Source organism: Manis pentadactyla, chromosome 2, assembly GCF_030020395.1.
Source record: "Manis pentadactyla isolate mManPen7 chromosome 2, mManPen7.hap1, whole genome shotgun sequence".
NCBI lineage: Eukaryota > Metazoa > Chordata > Mammalia > Pholidota > Manidae > Manis > Manis pentadactyla.
Genome location: NC_080020.1, coordinates 81,380,386 through 81,406,140, shown reverse-complemented (window position 1 = coordinate 81,406,140; position 25,755 = coordinate 81,380,386). Strand labels below are relative to the sequence as shown.

Sequence of the window (25,755 nt, the reverse complement as noted above, 5' to 3'; positions counted from 1 at the left end):
TCTTTGCTTTGGAAAGTTCTCAAAACATAAAATTCATTCCATCCAGCACTCTATGGCTCTCCCAAATTCTGGGGTGACAGGGACACAGCTTCCACAATGTCTGTGCATATCAAGAGGACACTGGATGCAAGGTGATCCCAGCTTTACGAGTAGGCAAGGGATAATATTGCCTTTTCTTCCTCCGTTCTTCCTTGCTTTCTGCTACTTGTATGGCTATACAAATAAAAGAGCCACTTTTCCTGGCACTATGCTATGCTGACACTCACTACTATTTTCACTTTAATGAATTCCTTTCTTACCAGCATTATTTAAACCTGTTCATAAATTCTTGCCTGATCAGAATCAAGAGCCCTCTCTCCTGTCTGGGTTGAGGTTTTGCCTGGAGTACAAGGAGAGAGCTCCCCAGATGAAATCGCCTGGCAAAAGAAGTATCATTCTACAATATATAACAGAATCCTTCAGAAGCTGAGCTCTAAAATTCCAATTAATAGTAAAGTTAAAAAATATATATCTGGCTGAAAACTAAGTTGTCTTCAAGTTCACTGGATAAAAGATATAGAATACACTCTACAATTTCTGAAGAGTACTACATTTCTTTAGTAGTTCATAGCTACAAAGAAGAGGGCGAAACAACCTTCATTTAGTTTAATAAGACATAACTAGAATGTTAATAAAGTTAACATAATAATTTTATATTACTTTTCTCTTATAATAATCTATAAACTAGATATATTTAGTCAAACTACACTGAAAGTCATAACAATCACAATACTGTAGATGTTATACTGACTCTCACAATACTGCATGGATTTAGTGAACACAAGGAATGTCAGGCTAAAATAGTGTTTTCATCAATAAACAAGAAACTCAATAGTAAACATACATTTCCTTTCTTTTACTCAGCTTTTGAAAAGTAACCCATTGCATGAAGCAATCTACATGACACTCAGAAATAATTAACTGATTCCTTTCAAAGACTGACTTAAAATGTGGAGATAAAATCTAACATGAAAATATACTCAAAATATTCATAATCATTTGATCATAAATCTTGTATACCAATCAGCAAAAGTTATAAAACTAGCAACACAAAAAAATCTAATAAAACTCACAACATAATTAGGGATGAAGACAATCCCAAAGCATACACAGAAATTAATTTGAGAAGATAACCTGAGGTTTCTAAATGGCCAACATCAGCTTATTAGAAACGAGTGTGGCCTATGGGTAGGTAGAGAAGGCAGAAAAAAGGGAGGCAGATATGGAGAGACTCACAACAAATATAAAACAGGAGAGATGCACACTAATAGGAAAGAGAGCAGAGTGACAGACACAGACATTAGACTGTGCTGGTGGGGTGTGTGCATGAAGGTATGAAGGATGTTAGAAAGATACACAGGCAGAGTGGAGAAAGAGAGCAGGAAAACAGAGAAATAGGGAAGCAGAGAAAAAAATCCACAGAGGCAAAGTGTCAGAGAGAAAGGAAAAATTAGAGAGAAATAGAGACAAGATATGGAGCATAAAGTCCACTAAGAGGACTTGCAAATGAGCAAGAATCCTTTTCCAGCCTCACTAATCAGGTTAAATCCTCCACCTGTGAAGAATAGCAATTTAGATAAAGAAAGAAGGATGGGAAAGTCCCTATTTGATATATGGAAGTGATTCCACTTCTTACCAAGAATTCCTCAATGAATCAACTGATATAAAAAGTAAATATTCTAAACTGAAAATCTGGTAAATTATACCACTGTTTAAAAATGTTTAATGGTTTTCCCTGCACCTGTAGGACAAGGTCTATAGCACTTGCCGCTCCAAATTCTGGCCTTGCCTATCTTTCCAGACTCAGCCTTTAATTTCCTGAAAACATCAAGCAGTATTGTGGCTGACCCTCTGCTCTCTTCTTTACTTATTCTGTATAGTAAACCACTCTTTACAAGCCCTTAGTCAAGAGTCTTACTCTTCATGAAAGTTTCTCTGATCTCTCACTTCTTTCATACTTCAGACTTTTAGTAACTTTCTCCTCTGGAGTTCCACTGTATCTCAATACTTCAATATTATAGCAATTACTACATACTATTTCATTTTTTATCTGTTTTTCTCCCTTACTAGACTAGAATGTCCTCTCTTTGCACACTACCATCTAATGCAGAACCTTGAAGAGGCAGCACCTAGTAACTGATGGGCAGACCAATGCATGAATAGACCTTAGCTGCTTCATCAGAGCACAGAGGAAAGCAGGTATCATACAGGTGAACTAAGGATAAGACGCTTACCTGTTTGGAGTTGGTTAAATACAATTTTGCTCCCAGATTTAAAATCTGCAGTTTTACCAGATCATCTTCACTAGTGAAACTCTTAGCCATCTTCCTCAAAACATCAGGGGCAATTTTAGGAACTCGTTCACAGTTTTCGCCCATGAGCCAAAGAATACTTGCTCTTGCCACAGGAACCTAATATGAGAAGCAGATCATATAGTTTACAAATAAATAATCATACTCTCCTTAATGTTAACATAGAAAAAGCTTTAAATATTATAAAGATTCTACATCTATTAATCTATTTAATGTATATGGACATTTTTCAGTTATCAAAAAATAAGCACACAGGAAACCTCCTTAAAACTGACTTCAGAGCTAATGCCTTAGAAAAGATTCATACAGGAAAAAACAGTGGTACAAAATCTTGAGTCTATCAGAGATCTGCAAATTCTTGGGCCAAATCTGGCTGCACATACCCATTTACGTATGTATTACTATTGCTCCTTTTGTGCTATAACAGTAGAGGTGAATAGCTGCAACAAAGATAATAAGGCTGAAGATATTTACTACCTAGCAATTTACAGAAAAGTCTGCTGCCCTCTGTTCTAGGGCACTGGCTCACAAATCTCAATGTCCATAATGATCCTCTAGGGTTCTTACTAAAACTGCAGAGTTCTGGTATCAGCTCCAGGATAAAAGGTTCTGTGGTAGAACCCTGTAATCCACATTTTATGGAGCATCAGGGATGATTTCTCTGACAGGTGGTCTGCAGCCCATGTTTTGAGAATCCACAGATAATAAAGAAAAAGGAATAGATTCATTAAAGACTATGATTTAAATCAAAATTCTTATTGTCCTCTATGTATCTGTATCTACAGCACTGAAAATACATAAAGCTGATAAGATCATCCAGGTCTGCTTATAAATCATGAATCCTTGTCTATTATTTGTTAATCAACCAAAGAGATAAGGATACATTTGTCCAACATTGCACTTTGGCATTATTTTTTTAATAAAGTACATTTCAATATAATTTGTTTTTTTTAAATAACTGCTTTGCTATAAATTGGAAACGTTCCATCAACACCATTAAGACCAACATTTTAGAGTATGCAAATTAGCTTTATTACTATTTGTTTATTTGTATCCTCTCCTATTCCAAAAGGAATTTGAAGGGGTATGTAAATTAGTTTCCATAAACATTTTCACCTTGTATAGAAAATTTGCTGTTTATAATAAATGAAAAGCCAATGCCTATCATTAAGAGGTAGCATCACAAGAAATAACACTCTTGAAGTCCTTTTCCAAATCTCAAATAAAGTCCTAATATTTTCACTATACTTTCATAGCTGTACATAGTATGACTGATGAAGAAGAAAATAAGAATAAGGACCTTTGTACAGCTAAAATTTTATCACAGTATCTACCATCTTATGTTCTTTCAAAACACCCATTATATGAAATAATATAAAATTAGTAAGGTACACCTAAGTAAGGTCTTTCACTAATATCAGAATGAGGTCATCAAAAATAATCAAAGCATATATTTTCAAATATGATAATAGCATCATCTATAGATTAATATTAGAATAAGTTTAACAAGGGAGAAGAAATCAGTATATTATGTAATAAGTGTAAGTACTAAGTATAAGTACTAAATATAATGCTAAATACTATAATAAATTTATTCATGTATGATAGAACTGATATCCTTAATGTATACTGATTTCTGGAATAAAAGAGGTTATTTCTAATGTTCCATAGGTTACACTGCATTAAGGCCTTACTCCCAATCTATTACTTTAAATTGAGCTAAAAAATAGTAATTGAGTGGTACATTAAATTTTCCAGTATGAAGCAATTCATATTGTCTGCCATAATGAAAGGTACCTCTAAATAAGGATATAGGGGCAACTTCAGATTTCAGTTATGGTAGATTTATTTTTCTTAAATATTTTATTATATATTGCTAGCATAAAAAGTGTTAATTTATGACATATCACAATTTATTGCCCCACTTTTAAGTAATTTCATCTCGTAACGCACTTATAATTCTTTTTGCAATTAAAAAGACAATCCCTAAAAGTTTTAAGAGATTGTTTATATTCCTATTAATAAACTAAGATAAAAATAACTATATTTAAGCATTCTAAACATTCATAAGGCATTTATTTGAAATACAGCTCTTTGAAAAAAAATTAAAAATCAACAAATTCTAATACTCTAAATGAAAATCTCAAGGTGGTGTAGGTGTTTGGGGCAGGATAATATTCAGAAATTCTGGAGCTGAGATAATAACATTTCCAAGTAAACATTTAAAAAAACTCAGAAAACTTCACAAGAAATATCAATAAAAACATATTTATACCAAACTTCTGGCAATGGCAATGGCATTTTATTAAAAAGCTTAGGAAAATGAAAGACCCATATTTTCATGCATTTCACTGTAATCAGAATCACAAGATTTTCAGATTCCAGCCCTCCCTTTCTCTCCCAATTAACTTCCTTCCACTTTTACACCACTGATACATTGGAGACTATTTTCAAAGACTTTGCAGCTATTAACAAAAGAGCCAGTAAGAAAATTAGTCACTTTTTGTTCTCCATGGTCTTTTCTATGATGGGATAAATAGGATTGTTGAACTAAAACCAAACTAACAATACACATATGCATATGATAGAATACTTTCATTATAGATCTTTGTTTTTCAAGATTTGCAGAGACAAACTGGCCTGACTTTGCCTGACTCTTTATTCTAAATGCCCTGAGCAAGCGGTTAAGTGCACTTTTTAAACTTCTCTAAGAAGGCAGTTTCCACTGCCATTTTAACACATTAACTTGCCTGCAAAAACAAATAATGTCTCTTGCTGACCACAGCAGTTCTAGAAAGACATCTAGAAAGATTTTAAAGATCACTCTGTAAGCAGTTCAATTTAAAAGCTATTGTGTTTCAACACCAGTTCACTACACAATGCAACAGTGTAAAGTAAGTTCTGCAAAAACATCACTTTTATTTATTTAAATTTGTCAAAGGCGAAATCAGTAGACATCTGAACAAACTAGATACAAGTAGCAAATCAGATCCAATATTCTGAATCTGGACTCAAAAAGCATTAAAGCTTAAGTCTGAATTAAATTGGGGTGGCAGGGCAAGTGTAGTTAACTTGTGAAATGGCAGGTATTCAGCGAGACCCCTAGACAAGTATATAAAGTGCTATTTCAATATTACTCGGTAGTCTTTATGGAGTAATATCTGTCAACTGTTCTTTTATGATATGAAATCCTCAACTGCCCCATTCAACATTATGTGAAACCCTGTTAGAACAATCCTCAGGTAACATATATTTTATTGTGGAAGAATTTTTCTCCAAAAGTTGTATTTACTACAAGTGAAGGATAATGCAAAGGATAAAATATTCACAATTAGAACATATAGTTCTGATTAGGTAAGTTCTGACAGCACTGCTGACATAAATCTATTCAATTTGAATGAACTTAGAAAGTAGATTTAAATTTTTGTTTTCATATTTTCAACTATGCCACTTAATAAATAACAAATAGACTCAAAGTCCTGATTACAATAAAATCTATGTTTCTGTGATGTTTTTTCATATACAACAATGATAGTATTGTATTAGCCGTAACAGTAGTAACTCCAGGTTCCTGGACCCGATTCCAATGTGATTAAGTATGTGGGGAGGGGTCTTCCCACACATAACACCAAGTAATTCTTGAACACCAAAAGGGTGTCCAAGAACTCAATTCTGATGCTATTTGCTTGGAGACAGTAGCACATTCCCCAGGTTTAAGGGATCTGTCCTACAAGACTTGCCCTCCACCCCCAATTCCAGACACAGTTCGTAAGCCCCAGGCAGTTAACCTGTGCTTCTGACCTACTGGCTACAGATTGGAGTTTCCAATGACTTCCCCCTTAGGTTTGATTAATTTGTTGGAGTGGCTCACAGAACTCAGGAAAACATATTTACCAGATTAATAAAGGATACTGTAAAAGATACAAATTAACAGCCAGATGAAGAGAAATAGGGGCAAGGTCCCAAATAAAGGAGCTTCTGTCCTCGCAGAGCCCGACTGTGTGGCAGGTGGGAGAGCTCTGATTCCCCAAACAAAGAAGCTCTCTCTGACAAAGAAGTGGTGTCCAAGACAGCAATAAGCTCTTCTCAAAGGTTTTTGTGAGGGCTTCACCACATAGTCAAAATTGACTAAATTATTGGCCACCGGCTGATTCAGCCTCCAGCCCCTGCCCTTGGGTGGGTTCCAAAAGTCTCTTATTAACATGACAAGGCACCCATTTCACCTTTAAGGCTCTGAAGTGTTTTCAGGAACTGTGGATGAAGACCAAATATACCTGGAAAATACATATTTGGTCATTCGTACTTCTTATGACTCATTATATCTCAGTTCCCTTTTAAAAAATTACATAGCCTACAACTATTGAGCTCTTACCATGTGCCCAGCACTGCTTTTAAGACCTGTTTTCTCAATCAAGTATCACAAAAACCCTAGGAAGAGGCTGTACCATTATCTCTAGTTGATATATGAGAAAACAGGGGCACAAAGGGGTTAAGAAACTTGCCCAATATCTCCCAGCTTGTCAGTGGTGGAACCAAGATGGAACTCCAAGTCTGAATCCAGAGTTCACTGTGGACATGGGTAGACAAAATGAGTTTGCTCTACTAGGAAAGATATCAGCTAGCAAGACAAGAAGACTAGCTCTGGTCCCAGATTGATCATATATACCATGGAGACTGATAACTTCACCTCATTAACTCATTAATCAAATGGAGGATTAATCCATTGTGCTGTTCTTCTGCCGCAGTGTGCAATGGCTCCCTTACAGCCTCCTGCAGCTTCCCCTGGGAGCCTGCCTCTCAGTGCAGGTCTCTTATGAGTCTACCTATGTATTTCTGAGTATCAGCAGTAATGTCTCATCTTTATTTCTAATTTTACTTTTTTGATTCTTCTCTCTTTTATTCCTGGTTTGTCAATTCTGTTTATCTTATCAAAGAACCAGTTCTCAGTTTCAGTGACCCTTTGTACTATTTTTTCTGGTCACTCTTTTGTCTATTTCTATTCTGATGCTTACTATTTCCTTCTTTCTGCTAACCTTGGATTTAATTTGTTCTTGTTCTTTTTGTAGTTCCTTAGGGGTGTAAAGTCAGGTTGTTTTTTGAGATCTTTCTAATTTTTTAATATATGCACTTATTGCTATCAACTTTCCTTTCAGAACTGCTTTTGCTGCATCCCATAATATTTGATATGCTGTTTTCATTTTCATTTGTTTTGAGATTATTTCCTTTTTTATTTCTTCTCTGTCTCAATAGTTGTTTAAAAGTGTGCTGTTTCATTTCTACACACTTGTCTTACTTTCCTCATGTTGATTTCTAGTTTCATATCATGTGGTCAGAGAAGATAACTGGTATGATTTCAATCTTAAATTTGCTAAAATCAAATCTGCCTTCTTAACCTTCATACCTCTCATACAAAAGTTTTATGAGAAGTCCTTGCTTTGATTATTAGACTCAACAATAAGAGTAGATAGGAAGACCAAGGAACTCTCTGGCAAGAGCTGTGGGTGGAAGCTCAGATGCTAAGTGATTCCTATGAATCTTACTGTTAGCTGTAAGATAAACATATAACTGCCCTGCAAGCTTTACTAACACCCAGAGGCAAAGAAATTTTGCTACTAGAGATATTAAACACTGGTCCTGACTGGTAGGCACCAAACTTTGCCATCTACCACCTTCAACTACACAAATATTACTCTCTGAAGAGATTCAGAATATAGATTATCTCATCTTCAAAGGAAATAATATACTTCTCATAAACTATAACCCTGTCAAGAGATAGACATAGTAAAAGACAAACACAATGGAGAAGAGTTTGAAGAAAAAGCAGATGAATGCCATGGAGAATGTTTCAAAAGGCAAGAGGTGATCAGTGAAGACAAATGCTAACTCTTGTAAAATTAAGAAAGACATGGACAGCAAATTATCTACCAGATTTAATAAAAAATAGTAACCTTGGAAAAGGCAGAATTAGTAGACTGGTGGGGAGTCAAAATCAGGCTGTGTTGGGTTGAAGAGTTTAAGGAAAGGAAATTAAATTCCTTTCAGATAATTCTTTCAAAAACTTTAGTTTCAAAGGGAAGAAGAGAATGAAATAAGACATGATAATAACAGCAAGCACTTATGCAGTGCTACTATATGCCAGGCAATGTTGTAAGAGTTTTACATATATGAACTGAGGCAATACTTACAATATAGATTCTTTTGCTGTCATCATTGTACAGATGGGAAAAGTGAAGTACAGAGAATTTGATGTAAAAACACAGAGCTGGTAAGTGGTGGAGCCAAGATTAATATTTATTTTTTAACATGATTTTTAAACATAATTTCAGATTTATAGAAAGGCTGCAAGAATAGTAAGAGTTTATAGTAAGTAACAATTTCTGAACACCCTTCACCCAGATTCCCCAAGTTACATTTTACTGCATTTGCTTTAGCTATCTATATATAGTAAGGTTTTCTGAATGAATAAAAGTTGTAGACATGCCCTTATACACACAAAAAAACACTTCAATGTAAACTTCCTAATAAAATGCTTTTACATATCTATTGTAAAATTATTTAACAATCAGGAAATTAAACAGTGAACCATACTACTGTCTAATCTATAGATTTATTGAGATTTTGCCAATTATTCCTACATATCCTTTATAGCAAAAGAAAGTCCAAAATTTTGTTGCATAGAATTGTCATATCCTTTAAATCTTTCATTCTGAAAAAGTTTCTGAGTTTTTCTTTACATTTCATGATACTGACATTTTTAAGGAGTACAAACTAATTATTTTGTAGAATACCCTCATCTGGGTTTGTCTGATGTTTCCTCTTGATTACATTCAAGTCATTTATTTTTGGCAGGAATTCAATAGACTTGATGCTGAGTTCTATTCACTCTATCTTACCAGAACGTACATGATCCCATTGCTGGCAATGTTAGCTATATTCCTTTAGTTCAGCTAGTGTCTGCCAGGTTTCCCCACTGTAAAGTCAAAAGTCATTAATTGTACCCTTTGTAATTAAGAAGTATATTATGAAGATAGACTTGAAGACAGTACAAATATCCTATTATTCAAATATTCACCCCTTATTTTATTTTTTAGCATTTATTAATGATTCTTGCCTGAATTAATTATCATTGTTATGGCTGGCAAATGGTGATATTCTAATTGTATTATTCATTTCACAGTAATTGTTTTTTTAATTGTAAGGAAGAGCCTCCCTTTTTTCTTATTCATTCATTCATTCGTTCTAGTGTGGATTCAGAAATTCTTACTCTTACTCTATTTAACAGGTTATAATCCTTTTACTATCATTTATTTTGTTGCTCAAATCAGCCAGTGGGAGCCCTTTCAAGACTGCTCTTGGATCTTTTTGACATGTCTCTATCATTCTAGAGTATGACCTTGCTTTTTTGGCACAATAAGATGTTCTAAGATCATCTTGTTCTTTCTTTGTTCTATGCCTGAAATCAGCCATTTTCTCTAAGAAGTGCTGGTTCTTTAGAGAAATGGAGAGAGGTAAATGGAATTTAGAAACCAGCGTCTACTGTAAAATGCAGTACTACATTCTACAATATGCATGAACCTTGAACACACGCTAAATGAAAGAAGCCAGACACAAAAGGCCACTTATTGCATGGTTCCATTTATATGAAATGTCCAGAATAGGCAAACTCATGAAGACGGAAAGTAGATTAGTGGTTGTCAAGTGCTGGAGTAAAGGAAGGATCAGGAGTTTGAGGCATGGAACTTCTTCAGAGAAGACAAAATGTTCTGAAATTACACAGTGGTGATTATTGCACAACCTTATGAATATATCAAAAACTACTAAATAAAGTGAATTTTATGGTGTAAAACTTTATCTCTAAAAAAAACAAGATATGGGTACTAGTTCTGCTTATTAGTACTGGGGTATTATTGCATATAGGCCCTCTCAAATGACAATCTTGGGAAACAGATGTTTGAACACATCATATACGCATTCAAGTGTGTACATATAAATGTATAGACATACATACATGCAATATATACACTCACACACCTAGAAATCCATATAAAAAGCCATGAAGTTTACACTGATACCTCCAATTCCAATCTAACACTGCAGTGTGTCTTGTACTCTTCCCCTTTCTCAGATGTGTAACTTCCTTCCACAGCAGTGTGGAATCTTAGAACCAGGATTTGAATCCAGATAGTTTAGCTCTCTTAACCAATATACTTCAGAATGTCCATTTCTTTGAACAAAACTACAATTTACTGACTAAAATTAAGCTGAATTCAGCAAAGATCTCTTAATTGGTACTCACAGCGATACTGTCCAAGAGTTTAGCCATATGTTTAATAATTTCACCATGTTGTGCAGGTTGCATTTGCAGTAACTTCTTAATAACAACCACACTTTCAGCAACAACTATTTCTGAAAAAGACAGAGATTATTTCTATTAAGTATGTATAACTCAATTCAAGTGCAATATCCTTGGTAAAATGTAAATTTAAATCAGCAAAACATTCTACATGTCTTAAATGACAAAGTAAAAACTATAATCAAGAGTGTGCTTTCAAAGCTTTTGGGAGAACATTCATCTTAAGTAGAAGAGTATACTTTAATTTCTAACCTTTGTTGCTATTGCCTAGCTTCTGATATCCTTTTCCAATCTCTGCTTCTTGAAATCAGAAAAGCAAAGTAAGGTTATGTTGTTCACCATAATATTCAAGCATCTTTGGCTTGTATCCACAGCTCTCAAATATCGTTCTTTGATTCCCACCAATTACAGAGTGGTAGTCAAACACCTACAGTCTAACATTTTTCTAATTCTAAAGAAAACAGCAAACTAGAAAAAAAATTCCTTATATGGTATGTCCAGAAAAGTGCCTAGTAAGGATTCTTTGTAGTAGGAAAGGTGTTTCTATAGAAACAGCATGGACTTCAGAGCCAGAAAAAGTGGGACTATGAGCCAGATTTTCTCCATGTGTCCCATGAATAAACTCTCTGCCTTTCTTGGCTCAACTCTGTGACCTTAGAGGCTGACCTCTATGGACTGCATTCATCTACCAGACTCCCTTGCCAGTGGGGAGGGGATACTTAGTGGATCTCTCTCCTGCCCAGCCTTCCTGACAGTGCTTGCTCCTCCACTGAAGGTTTCACTTCCTGAGAGTGGCTTTTTCATTATTTAGGGTCTGGTAACTGCTCCCACAACTCACACCCCTTCCCTTTACTTGTAGATATGATAAAGGCTTCCTACTGTTGCTGAACTGTTAACCCCCCAGGGGTTGCATCATACTTTGTTGATGTTACATCATACTTTCTTGGTGTCCCCCAAACCTGACAACATCTTACAAATAGTTCCTTTATTAAATTGTCTTCAATTGTTCCTTTTAAGTGTGTCATCTGTTTCTTGCCAGAGCTTTAACACATACAGTAATTGATACTGGGAGTGGCTCCAAGAAGCAGATCCTCAAAACTGGGATTCTGAGATTGAGTTAATACACTGAAGTGGCTAATCACTGATTCAGAGTTACATTTTTGGTGGCAGAAATAGAGAAATGTAATATAACTAACCAGAGCACCTGACCTTATGGAATGAATCTTATATTAACAATTATAAATGCCACTGACGCAAAGAAATAAATCAACATTGCCTTTACTTATTATTTTGGCATTTTTTTATTAATAGGGTTTCATGGATATTAGAGATTCTCCTGAAATACACTACAAAGGTTTATTTTAATATTATACAGAGGCAGGATTGGCTATAATTGAAATATGTATTTGGCATTATTCATCCCTTGATGCTGTATTAGTTTCCTATTGTTGTCATAGATTATGACAAGCATAGCGGTTTAAAACAACACTAATTTACCATTTTATAGTTTTGGATCCAGAAGTTAACATGAGTTTTATGGTGCTAAAATCAAGGTGTCAAGATGACTAAATTCTCTGTGTAGGTTCTGGGGGAAAATCATTATTTTGGCTCTTTCCAACTTCTAGAGGCTGCCTGCATTCCTTTGCTCAAGGACCCCTTGTAGCACTGGCATTTGACCTCTGCCTCTGCTGGCCTCCCTTGTTCTTTTATAAGCACCCTTTTAATCACATTGGGTCTTCCCAAATAATCTTTCCATCTCAAGCATCACAATAACAATCATATCTCTTTTGATGTATAAGGTAGGTAACACAGTCACAAGTTTTAGGCTTTAGGACCTGGACATCTTTGAGGGGATCATTATTTTGCCTCCCCCACATGTGTTCTCATTCCTTTAGGTAATTCCACCTTGCTTTTCCTTTATGGTACCTGCTGCTGCTCAAAGGCCACAGTACCTGGTGCTACTCCACCAGAAGCCCAATATGCACAAAATGATCCTATGTTCTTGACCATTCCTAGCTTCCTCCTTGACCTCAACAAAACTTAATGATCTTCACTCATAAGAAGTACAGCCTATTCACTGCTGAATTTTATCAAACATTTATTAAAGTTTTCCAAAAAGTATAAGAGGAGAGAATACTCCCAAACTCATTCTATGAGGCCAGCATCACTCTAATACCAAAGCCAGGCAAAGACACCACAAAAACAGAAAGTTACAGACCAATATCCCTGATGAAGATAGATGCAAAAATACTCAACAAAATATTAGCAAACCAAATTAAAAAATACATCAAAAAGATCATCCATCATGATCAAGTAGGATTTATTCCAGGGATGCAAGGATGGTTCAACAGTCAAAAATCCATCAACATCATCCACCACATCAGCAAAAAGAAGGGCAAAAACAACATAATCATCCCCATAGTTGCTGAAAAAGCATTTGACAAAATTCAACATCCATTCATGATAAAAACTCTCAACAAAATTGGTATAGAGGGCAAGTACCTCAACATAATAAAGGCCATATATGACAAACCCACAACCAACATTATACTTAACAGAGAAAAGCTGAAAGCTTTTCCTTTAGGATCGGGAACAAGACAAGGATGCCCAATAAATATACAATAAAGGAGCCACAGACATACAATGGGGAAATGGCAGCCTCTTCAACAACTGGTGTTGGCAAAACTGGACAGCTACATGCAAGAGAATGAAACTGGATTACTGTCTAACCCCATACACAAAAGTAAACTCAAAATGGATCAAAGACCTGAATGTAAGTCATGAAACCATAAAACTCTTAGAATATAACATAGGGAAAATCTCTTGAATATAAACATGAACAACTTTTTCCTGAATGCATCTCCTCAGGCAAGGGAAACAAAATAAAAAATGAACAAATGGACATATATCATGCTCAAAAGCTTCTGCACAGCAAAGGACACCATCAGCAGAACAAAAAGGCATCCTACAATATGGGAGAATATATTTGTAAATGACATATCAGACAAGGGGTTAACATCCCACATATATAAAGAACTTACATGCCTCAACACCCAAAAAGCAACCCGATTAAAAAATGGGTGGAGGATATGAATAGACACTTCTCCAAAGAAGAAATTCAGATGGTCAACAGGCACATGAAAAGATACTCCACATCATTAATTATCAGGGAAATGCAAATTAAAACCACAATGAGACATCACCTCACACCAGTTAGGATGGCCAACACAGAAAAGACAAGGAACAACAAATGTTTGCGAGGATGTGGAGAAAGGGGGAACGTCCTATACTGCAGGTGGGAATGTAAACTAGTTCAACCATTGTAGAAAGCAGTATGGAGGTTCCTCAAAACACTCAAAATAGAAATACCATTTGACCCAGGAGTTCTACTCTTAGGAATTTACCCTAAGAATGCAGCAGCCCAGTTTGAAAAAGACATATGCACCCCTATGTTTATCACAGCACTATTTACAATAGCCAAATGGAAGCAACCTAAGTGTCCATCAGCAGATGAATGGATAAAGAAGAGGTGGTACATATGCACAATGGAATATTATTCAACCATAAGAAGAAAACAAATCCTACCATTTGCAACGAGATGGATGGAACTAGAGGGGATTATGCTCTTTGAAATAAGCCAGGTGGAGAAAGACAAGTACCAGATGATTTCAGTCATCTGTGGAGCATAAGAACAAAGCAAAAACTGAAGAGCAAAACAGCAGCAGACTCACAGAACCCAAGAATGGACTACAAGTTGCCAAAAGGAAAGGGATTGGGAAGGGTGGGTGGGAAAGGAGGGAGAAGGGGAATAAGTGGAATTATGATTAGCACGCATAACACAGAGGGTGGGGCGACTTGGGGAAGGGAGTATAGCACAGAGAAGACAAGTAGTGACTCTATAGCATCTTACTACGCTGATGGACAGTGACTGTAACGGGGTATGTGGTGAGGACTTGATAACGGGGTGGATCTAGTAACCACAATGTTGCTCATGTGATTGTATATTAATGATAGCAAAATAAAAAAAAAGAAGTACAGCCTACTATTTTTATTTTCATTTTGTAACATGAGATCTATCACCTTAACAAAACTTTAAATGTACATTACTGTTGATCACAGCAGATCTCTAGGGCTTACTCATCTTATGTAACTAAAACTTTACTCGCACTGATTAGTAACTCCCCATTTCTCATTTCCCCCAGTCCCTGGCAATGGCCATTCCATGTTCTGATGATGTGAATTGACTAAACTGTAGATACCACCTACAAGTGGAATCATTCAGTGTTTGTTTTTCTGTGACTGGCTTACTTCACTTAGCACAATGTTCGTAAGGTTAGTACAGTCTACTATTATCCTCATTTTGCAAATGAGGAATCTGAAGCACAGGGAGATTGCATAACATTAACAAGATAACATTAACTCAAACAGCTGGCAACAGAGGTAGTGGTCAATATATGGAAGACTGTAATGCACTAGTTTTATATTACTGTCTTCCTCCATTAGATTGTGAGCTCCCTAAAGGCAGGAACCTTTTAGAGACTGAATAAGCATCTTATTAATCTATTCAGCATTTAAAAAATACTTAACTGATTCAAGTTCTCAATAAATGTTTATTGAATTATATAAACCCAAACAAAACAAAAAAAATTAATCTCTGCTCCAGTCTTTTGAGTTAACAGGAGATGGTAAGATTGTTATTCAGACAAGAAAATTTTGCTAATATGTTAGCTACAGCAAATTACCTTAGATAATTAAATTATCCTAAACTAACCAAAATGCAGATTTCTCCCAAATGTCCTTATGAAATTTGTTTATCAAATTGATCTTAGATAGTGATACTGGACTATTTCAAGGCAAGCTTCATGTTTGCCTGGAAAAGTCCTTTCCATGTCAAGAAGGGAGAAGTCAGTAACATTAAAAAACAATAAAACTACAGGTCTAAGAATATATTGAATATATGTAAAAACAAGGGATCTTTTAAAAATGCTGTCCCTAAGATTTTAAGGTACAGTATGTGAAAAGATAATGATCTATGGATATTAATGTAAAATCAAAGTATCACAAATTCTTACACCCTCAAATGATTTTACAACTATTTAAAGAAACTGAGGCCTCATTCACAGCATTTATTCTTAAAATCAGACCTTGTGATAGGAAGAGGGAGGGCTCTGTTGTCAGGATTTAAAGTTAAAAAACATTATAATGGGACAGGGGCGGCAGATGGCGGCATGAGTAGAGCAGCGGAAATCTCCTCCCAAAACCACATATATCTATGAAAATATAACAAAGACAACCCTTCCTAGAATAAAGACCAGAGGACACAGGACAATATCCAGACCACATCCACACCTGAGAGAACCCAGCAACTCGCGAAGGGGGTAAGATACAAGCTCCGGCCCCGCGGGAGCCGAGCGCCCATCCCCCCAACTCCCAGCGGGAGAAGAATAGGCAGAGCGGGAGGGAGATGGAGCACGGGACTGCTGAACACCCAGCCCCAGCCATCTGGGCCAGAGTGCAGGGCCCTCTAAGAAAACAGGGCAGCAAGAACAGTGAGCGGGCACCGGAGGCCGGGCGCCGGAGGACATAAGAAAAGCAAGCGACCACATTTTTTTTTTTTTTTGCTGTTTTGTTTTGGCGAGCGCTTTTTGGAAGACTTAAAGGGATAGGGCCCCCAATACTAGGGAAACAGGGCAGCAAGAACAGTGAGCGGGCACCGGTGGCCTGGCGCCGGAGGACACCAGAAAAGCGAGCAACCATTTTTTTTTTGCTGTTTTGTTTTGGAGAGCGCTTTTTGGAAGTCTTAAAGGGATAGGGCCCCCAATACAAGGGAAACAGGGCAGCAAGAACAGTGAGCGGGCAACAGTGGCCTGGTGCCGGAGGACACCAGAAAAGCGAGCAACCATTTTTCTTTTTTTTTTTTTTTTGCTGTTTTGTTTTGGCAAGCGCTTTTTGGAAGTCGTAAAGGGATAGAGACCCCAATACTAGGGAAACAGGGCAGCAAGATCGGTGAACAGATGCCTGAGGCTGGTGCCAGAGAATAAAGAAAAATGAGCGGCCACCTTTTTTTTAAATTAAAAAAAATTTTTTTTTTCTGTGGTCGTTGTTTTGTTTTGGTGGGTGCTTTTTGGAGGTCTTAAAGGGGCAGGGCGGGACACTTAATCCAGAGGTAGGGAACATGGAGATCTCTGGGCACCCTAACCCCGGGGCTGCAGGGAGAAGGGAGGCCCCTTACGGAGATAAATAGCCTCCAGGCCGCTCCCCCTCCAACGCGACTCCACCACTTTGGAGCAGAGGCCCGAACCAGGCCACACCCACAGCAACAGCGGAGATAAACTCCATAGCAGCCCGGCAAGAAGCAGAAACCCTGTCTGCGCGCAGCTGCCCAGCACAAGCCAATAGAGGTCGCTGTTCTCCCAGGAGAGGAGGGCCACAAACCAAGAAGAGGGGACGTTCGTCCAGCCGTCACTCGTCCCAGCTCTGCAAACTATTCCTATCACCATGAAAAGGCAAAGCTACAGGCAGACAAAGATCACAGAGACAACACCAGAGAAGGACACAGACCTAACCAGTCTTCCTGACAAAGAATTCAAAATAAGAATCATAAACATGCTGACAGAGATGCAGAGAAATACGCAAGAGAAATGGGATGAAGTCCGGAGGGAGATCACAGATGCCAGAAAGGAGATTGCAGAAATGAAACAAACTCTGGAAGGGTTTGTAAGCAGAATGGATAGGATGCAAGAGGCCATTGACGGAAATGAAACCAGAGAACAGGAATGCATAGAAGCTGACATAGAGAGAGACAAAAGGATCTCCAGGAATGAAACACTATTAAGAGAACTGTGTGACCAATCCAAAAGGAACAATATCCGTATTATAGGGGTTCCAGAAGAAGAAGAGAGAGGAAAAGGGATGGAAAGTATCTTAGAAGAAATAATTGCTGAAAACTTCCCAAAACGGGGGGAGGAAATAATCGAACAGACCACGGAAATACACAGAACCCCCAACAGAAAGGATCCAAGGAGGACAACACCAAGACACATAATAATTAAAATGGCAAAGATCAACGACAAGGAAAGAGTTTTAAAGGCAGCTAGAGAGAAAAAGGTCACCTATAAAGGAAAACCCATCAGGCTAACATCAGACCTCTCGACAGAAACCCTACAGGCCAGAAGAGAATGGCATGATATATTTAATGCAATGAAACAGAAGGGCCTTGAACCAAGGATACTGTATCCAGCACGACTATCATTCAAATATGACGGTGGGATTAAACAATTCCCAGACAAACAAAAGCTGAGGGAATTTGCTTCCCACAAACCACCTCTACAGAACATCTTACAGGAACTGTTCTAGATGGGAGCACTCCTAGAAAGAGCACAGCACAAAACACCCAACATATGAAGAATCGAGGGGGAGGAATAAGAAGGGAGAGAAGAAAAGAATCTCCAGACAGTGTATATAACAGCTCAATAAGCAAGCTAAGTTAGGCAGTAAGATACTAAAGAGGCTAACCTTGAACCTTTGGTAACCACGAATTTAAAGCCTGCAATGGCAATAAGTACATATCTTTCAATAGTCACCCTAAATGTTAATGGGCTGAATGCACCAATCAAAAGACACAGAGTAATAGAATGGATAAAAAAGCAAGACCCATCTATATGCTGCTTACAAGAAACTCACCTCAAACCCAAAGACATGTACAGACTAAAAGTCAAGGGATGGAAAAATATATTTCAGGCAAACAACAGCGAGAAGAAAGCAGGGGTTGCAGTACTAATATCAGACAAAATACACTTCAAAACAAAGAAAGTAACAAGAGATAAAGAAGGACACTACATAATGATAAAGGGCTCAGTCCAACAAGAGGATATAACCATTCTAAATATATATATGCACCCAACACAGGAGCACCAGCATATGTGAAACAAATACTAACAGAACGAAAGGGGGAAATAGACTGCAATGCATTCATTCTAGGAGACTTCAAAACACCACTCACCCCAAAGGATAGATCCACTGGGCAGAAAATAAGTAAGGACACGGAAGCACTGAACAACACAGTAGAGCAGATGGACCTAATAGACATCTATAGAACTCTACATCCAAAAACAACAGGATATACATTCTTCTCAAGTGCACATGGAACATTCTCCAGAATAGACCACATACTAGACCACAAAAAGAGCCTCAGAAAATTCCAAAAGACTGAAATCCTACCAACCAACTTTTCAGACCACAAAGGCATAAAACTAGAAATAAACTGTACAAAGAAAGCAAAGAGGCTCACAAACACATGGAGGCTTAACAACACGCTCCTAAATAATCAATGGATCAATGACCAAATCAAAATGGAGATCCAGCAATATTTGGAAACAAATGACAACAACGACACTAAGCCCCAACTTCTGTGGGACACAGCAAAAGCAGTCTTAAGAGGAAAGTATATAGCAAACCAGGCATATTTAAAAAAGGAAGAACAATCCCAAATGAATGGTCTAATGTCACAATTATCGAAATTGGAAAAAGAAGAACAGATGAGGCCTAAGGTCAGCAGAAGGAGGGACATAATAAGGATCAGAGAAGAAATAAATAAAATTGAGAAGAATAAAACAATAGCAAAAATCAATGAAACCAAGAGCTGGTTCTTCGAGAAAATAAACAAAATAGATAAACCGCTAGCCAGACTTATTAAGAGGAAAAGAGAGTCAACACAAATCAGCAGAATCAGAAACTAGAAAGGAAAAATCATGACGGACCCCACAGAAATACAAAGAATTATTAGAGAGTACTATGAAAACCTATTTGCTAACTAGCTGGGAAACCTAGGAGAAATGGACAACTTCCTAGAAAAATACAACCTTCGAAGACTCACCCAGAAAGAAACAGAAAGTCTAAACAGACCAATTACCAGCAACGAAATTGAAGCGGTAATCAAAAAACTACCAAAGAACAAAATCCCCCGGCCAGATGGATTTACCTCAGAATTTTATCAGACATACAGAGAAGACATAATACCCATTCTCCTTAAAGTTTTCCAAAAAATAGAAGAGGAGGGAATATTCCCAAACTCATTCTATGAAGCCAACATCACCCTAATACCAAAACCAGGCAAAGACCCCACCAAAAAAAGGAAACTACAGACCAATATCCCCAATGAACGTAGATGCAAAAATACTCAACAGAATATTAGCAAACCGAATTCAAAAATACATCAAAAGGATCATACACCATGACCAACTGGGATTCATCCCAGGGATGCAAGGATGGTACAACATTCGAAAATACATCAACACCATCCACCACATCAACAAAAAGAAAGACAAAAACCACATGATCATCTCCATAGATGCTGAAAAAGCATTCGATAAAATTCAACATCCATTCATGATAAAAACTCTCAACAAAATGGGTATAGAGGGCAAGTATCTAAACATAATAAAGGCCATATATGATAAACCCACAGCCAACATCACACAGAACAGCAAGAAGCTGAAAGCTTTTCCTCTGTGATCGGGAACAAGACAGGGATGCCCACTATCCCCACTGTTATTCCACATAGTACTGGAGGTCCTAGCCATGGCAATGAGACAAAACAAAGAAATACAAGGAATCCAGATTGGTAAAGAAGAAGTTAAACTGTCACTATTTGCAGATGACATGATACTGTACATAAAAAACCCTAAAGACTCCACCCCAAAACTACTAGAACTGATATCAGAATACAGCAAAGTTTGAGGATACAAAATTAACACACAGAAATCTGTGGCTTTCCTATACACTAACAATGAACCAACAGAAAGAGAAATCAGGAAAACAACTCCATTCACAACTGCATCAAGAAAAATAAAATATCTAGGAACAAACTTAACCAAAGAAGTGAAAGACTTATACTCTGAAAACTACAAGTCACTCTTAAGAGAAATTAAAGGGGACACTAACAGATGGAAACTCATCCCATGCTCGTGGCTAGGAAGAATTAATATCGTCAAAATGGCCATCCTGCCCAAAGCAATATACAGATTTGATGCAATCCCTATGAAACTACCAGCAACATTCCTCAATGAACTGGAACAAATAATTCAAAAATTCATATGGAAACACCAAAGACCCCAAATAGCCAAAGCAATCCTAAGAAAGAAGAATTAAGCAGGGGGGATCTCACTCCCCAACTTCAAGCTCTACTATAAAGCCATAGTAATCAAGACAATTTGGTACTGGCACAAGAGCAGAGACACAGACCAATGGAAAAGACTAGACAATCCAGACATTAACCCAGACATATATGGTTAATTAATTATTTGATAAAGGAGCCATGGACATACAATGACGAAATGGCAGTCTCTTCAACAGATGGTGCTGGCAAAACTGGACAGCTACATGTAGGAGAATGAAACTGGACCATTGTCTAACCCCATACACAGAAGTAAACTCAAAATGGATCAAAGATCTGAATGTAAGTCATGAAACCATTAAACTCTTGGAAGAAAACATAGGCAAAAACCTCTTAGACATAAACATGAGTGACCTCTTCTTGAACATATCTCCCCGGGCAAGGAAAACAACAGCAAAAATGAGTAAGTGGGACTATATTAAGCTGAAAAGCTTCTGTACAGCAAAAGACACCATCAATAGAACAAAAAGGATCCCTACAGTATGGGAGAATATATTTGAAAATGACACATCCGATAAAGGCTTGACGTCCAGAATATATAAAGAGCTCACATGCCTCAACAAACAAAAACCAAATAACCCAATTAAAAAATGGACAGAGGAACTGAACAGACAGTTCTCCAGAAAAGAAATACAGATGGCCAACAGACACATGAAAAGATGCTCCACATCGCTAATTATCAGAGAAATGCAAATTAAAACTATAATGAGGTATCACCTCACACCAGTAAGGATGGCTGCCATCCAAAAGACAAACAACAACAAATGTTGGCGAGGCTGTGGAGAAAGGGGAACCCTCCTACACTGCTGGTGGGAATGTAAGTTAGTTCAGCCATTGTGGAAAGCAGTATGGAGGTACATCAAAATGCTCAAAACAGACTTACCATTTGACCCAGGAATTGCACTCCTAGGAATTTACCCTAAGAATGCAGCAATCAAGTATGAGAAAGATCAGTGCACCCCTATGTTTATCGCAGCACTATTTACAATAGCCAAGAATTGGAAGCAACCTAAATGTCCATCGATAGATGAATGGATAAAGAAGATGTGGTACATATACACAATGGAATACTACTCAGCCATAAGAAAAGGGCAAATCCAACCATTTGCAGCAACATGGATGGAGCTGGAGGGTATTATGCTCAGTGAAACAAGCCAAGCAGAGAAAGAGAAATACCAAATGATTTCACTTATCTGTGGAATATAAGAACAAAGGAAAAACTGAAGGAACAAAACAGCAGCAGAATCACAGAACTCAAGAATGGACTAACAGGTACCAAAGGGAAAGGGACTGGGGAGGATGGGTGGGTAGGGAGGGATAAGTGGGGGAGAAGTAGGGGGGTATTAAGATTAGCATTGATGGGGGAGTAGGAGAAAAGGGAGGGCTGTACAACCCAGAGAAGGCAAGTAGTGATTCTACAACATTTTGCTATGTTGATGGACAGTGAATGTAAAGGGGTTTATAGGGGGGACCTGGTATAGGGGAGAGCCTAGTAAACATAATATTCGTCATGTAAGTGTAGATTAGTGATACCAAAAAAAAAAAAAAAGGGCAGTTCCTGTGTGGTAACCTCCAATGAGTTCTACACAAGGGTATAAAGGGCACATAAAAGTGTAGGCAAAGGGTCTGTTTGTGTTTATACAGAGGATCAAAGCCTAATTGGGCTACCCTGAAAATGAACTAAGATACGATTTGAAAAAGAACTTCCAACATCAGCACTCTCTGGAAGACTCATGCCAGAAGATGATCATCAAAAAACCCCAACAAAGATCCACGTACTGCTACAGCTGTAGATGCACTCATCCCACCAGTTCCTGGACTTGCCATGGGAATGAGGAAGGAGATATCTAAGCTGGCCTGTGCATACAGTAAAATAACAAATTTGACTGGATCTATACTGTTGGAACTCAATCAAGAATTAGGAGAAGTGCAAATTGTAGCGCTCCAAAATCTTACAACTACAGACTATTTACTGTTAAAAGAACATAAGGGATGTGAACAGTCCCCAGGAATGGGTTGTTTTAATTTGTCTGATTTCTCTCAGACTGTTCAAGTTCAGTTGGACAATATCCACCATATCATAGATAAGTTTTCACAAATGCCTGAGGTGCCTAACTGGTTTTCTTGGTTTCACTGGAGATGGCTGGTAATTACAGGTATGCTTTGGCTATGTAACTATACTCCTATTATGTTAATGTGTGTGCGCAATTTAAGTAGTAGCTTAAAACCTATACATGCTGAAGTTACTCTACAAGAAGATATGTCAAAGAAATAATCAATCTTCCCATGTTTTCTTCCGCCTGCTACTTCTATAGCTTTTCTTCCTTCCTAATTACAACCCTTAAATAGAATTCATGCCTTATATCAAATTTACCGAGTATCATAATTCTTCCAAGTGGTAAAGATACCTCAAGACAAATGCTGGGCATAGAAGCTACAGGGCATAAATATGCAAAGAAATAAAAAGCTAACCATTTCAAACAATAAGGCTTCTCTCTCACTTACCAACTTTACATTTCCCTGTATGGCCCCGGAAGATGACTGGTTAGCCAGAGACGGGTAAGATTCCTCAAGGGAGGAACAACCTAAGACAGGCACAGTCACAGGGGGGGTCATCAGGTGAGAAATTGGGGATCAACAGAGGTGAGGCTTAGAACCTCACCCCCCCTGTTCTGAGAGAAATCTTCTGCATCCGTGGATGTTTTATTGCCCTTGTCTAGCTTGGATTAACACATAGTCTACAGGCACACACGTGATCATCTACATTTGCTCTCTTACAACACTAAACTATGTTTTCTACCTTTATCTTGTATCTACCTACCACTTCAGCATTTTATTAAAAATAATAATAATAAAGAGAGAAATGTGGTATTCACATATAAATGAAGTATAAAAATCAAATGAGTATTCATATTTGAACTGACTGTTTATAGTTCATAATGCATGAGCAAAACCGAAGGTTTCTGTGATGGCTGCCCTTGTACTGTTCACCATGTAAGAACTTATTCACTATGTAAGAATTTGTTCTCCATGTAAGAACTTGTTTGTTATGCCTCAGAAGATTGGAGACTGACGAAAATTAGGCTTGGGGTGTATTAATGATTGTGCATTGAGCATTGACTCCCCTATACAGAATTTTATTGTTGTTAACAACCATTTGATCAATAAATATGAGAGATGCCCTCACAAACCAAAAAAAAAAAAAGTACACACTTCCAATGGTAAAATAATAAGTAACCGGGATGTAATGAATAGCATAAGGAATATAGTCAAGATATTGTAACAACTTGGTATGGTGATAGCTGGTACCTAGAATTGTCATGTATATAAATGTTGAATCACTGTGTTGTACACCTGAAAGTAATGTAATGTAATACTGTGTGTCAACTACCCTTCAATAACAAATAATTATCTACAGAAAAAAAAAAAAGACATTATAATGTTCTTTACTGTTACTAATTTAAATATAAATATTCTCCTTATTTGTTTTACTACTCACTTTTATTGAGCTAGATTTCAAATCTACAGAAGTGTAGCATATGTGATGAAGAGTTAAAGAATTAGGTGAGATAGGTTAATGATGATTACTGCAAACAGCACCTGGAAAGTGCTGAAGGGGTAGAATATTCATGTTAAATCAAAGTCAAGGAAAATATTTTCTGACTAATTAAATTAATGTGTTATCAAATCTAAAGTATAAATAATTGCTTTAAAATCCATAGCCTGAAAATTTCACAAGAAAAAGAATCAAAAGATAAAAAATTGAGAAAACTTGTATATATTTTGCTCTGAAAGAACTAATCAGTATTCTAATTATTTGTTGTACTTTTTGTATACAACTAAATTTTAAAAGAGCGATTGCCCTGGTAAGCCTTGGTTCATAACCTTTAACTCTGGAAATATTTTCCGAAGGAGTGTGTCTTATCAAATAAAAGGCCTTATTAACAATACAAGAAAATAAAAATATGCTTTTTAACTCACATTTTAAAATGTGACACAGCATTAGAGACAAAAAGAACATAAAAATAGAAATAGACAAAATGGATGACATTAGCATCCTATCTATTATACCCTCTAGTTACCCTCTACAATCAATTTTTTTAAAAAACCTATTTCCTTGATCATTTCTTTTGCCATTTACTTGGGTTTTAATACTGCAGGTGAATAAAAATGTCCTATCCATCATATAATCTTGAGTTTACAGGTTAAAGTTTACAATACTGTGTTTTTAAAAATCACTCTTATTTGGGAATAAATTTTGTTTCAGTTTTTGCAATATAAGTACTTACAATGTTACAGTTTTCTGAATGTGGGAAAAGATAATTAGGGATAAGAGTTATTTATTGTAGTGAAAAGCTGTTTTTCAAATAAAATATAAAAAATAATCCACTTTGTTATGTTTCACCTCATGGTTTTACAGCATACATGCCTGTGTTTAAATGACATAATTATATTTAGAATCCCACAAATAATTTAAATGCTTTTACACAGAAAATTATGCTTTACCTAAAAAGAACCTCCTTTTAATGAAATATACAATTATAATAAAAGTCCTCTAAATAAATATATAGGGGGAAGTTTACTCATTTGCTTTCTTCAAATAGCCTCATTTATTCTAAAACCATACCATAGAAATAACTGACATTTTTACCATAAACCAGTATGAAATCTATGTATTTTACTGGATATTACTATCCAGTTTTACAAAATGTTTATATATTACATAAAAACATGAAGCAGTTATAAACTGATGACTTATAAATCTACTTAATCTTGAATATAAAATTATTAGATGAATTTCTAGAAAAAAAACTTTGAAGGTACACATTTTTCATACTTTCTTGATCCAGCCACTCTCCATGTTATAGTCATTTGCC

The 25,755-nt window shown here is 36.7% G+C and overlaps 1 protein-coding gene across 7 annotated transcripts in view; it reads right to left on the bottom strand.

Moving 5' to 3' along the window:
- Window positions 1-25,755, bottom strand: part of AP3B1 (adaptor related protein complex 3 subunit beta 1) — a 306,085-nt gene that overhangs the window by 135,186 nt on the left and 145,144 nt on the right. For all 7 annotated transcript variants that reach the window (XM_036914138.2, XM_057494089.1, XM_036914137.2 and 4 more), the window contains 2 exons: window positions 10,648-10,757; window positions 2,274-2,450 (listed from right to left, as the gene is read on the bottom strand). In XM_036914138.2, coding sequence (XP_036770033.1) covers window positions 2,274-2,450; window positions 10,648-10,757 — 287 coding nt within the window. The remainder of the gene's footprint in view (window positions 1-2,273; window positions 2,451-10,647; window positions 10,758-25,755) is intronic.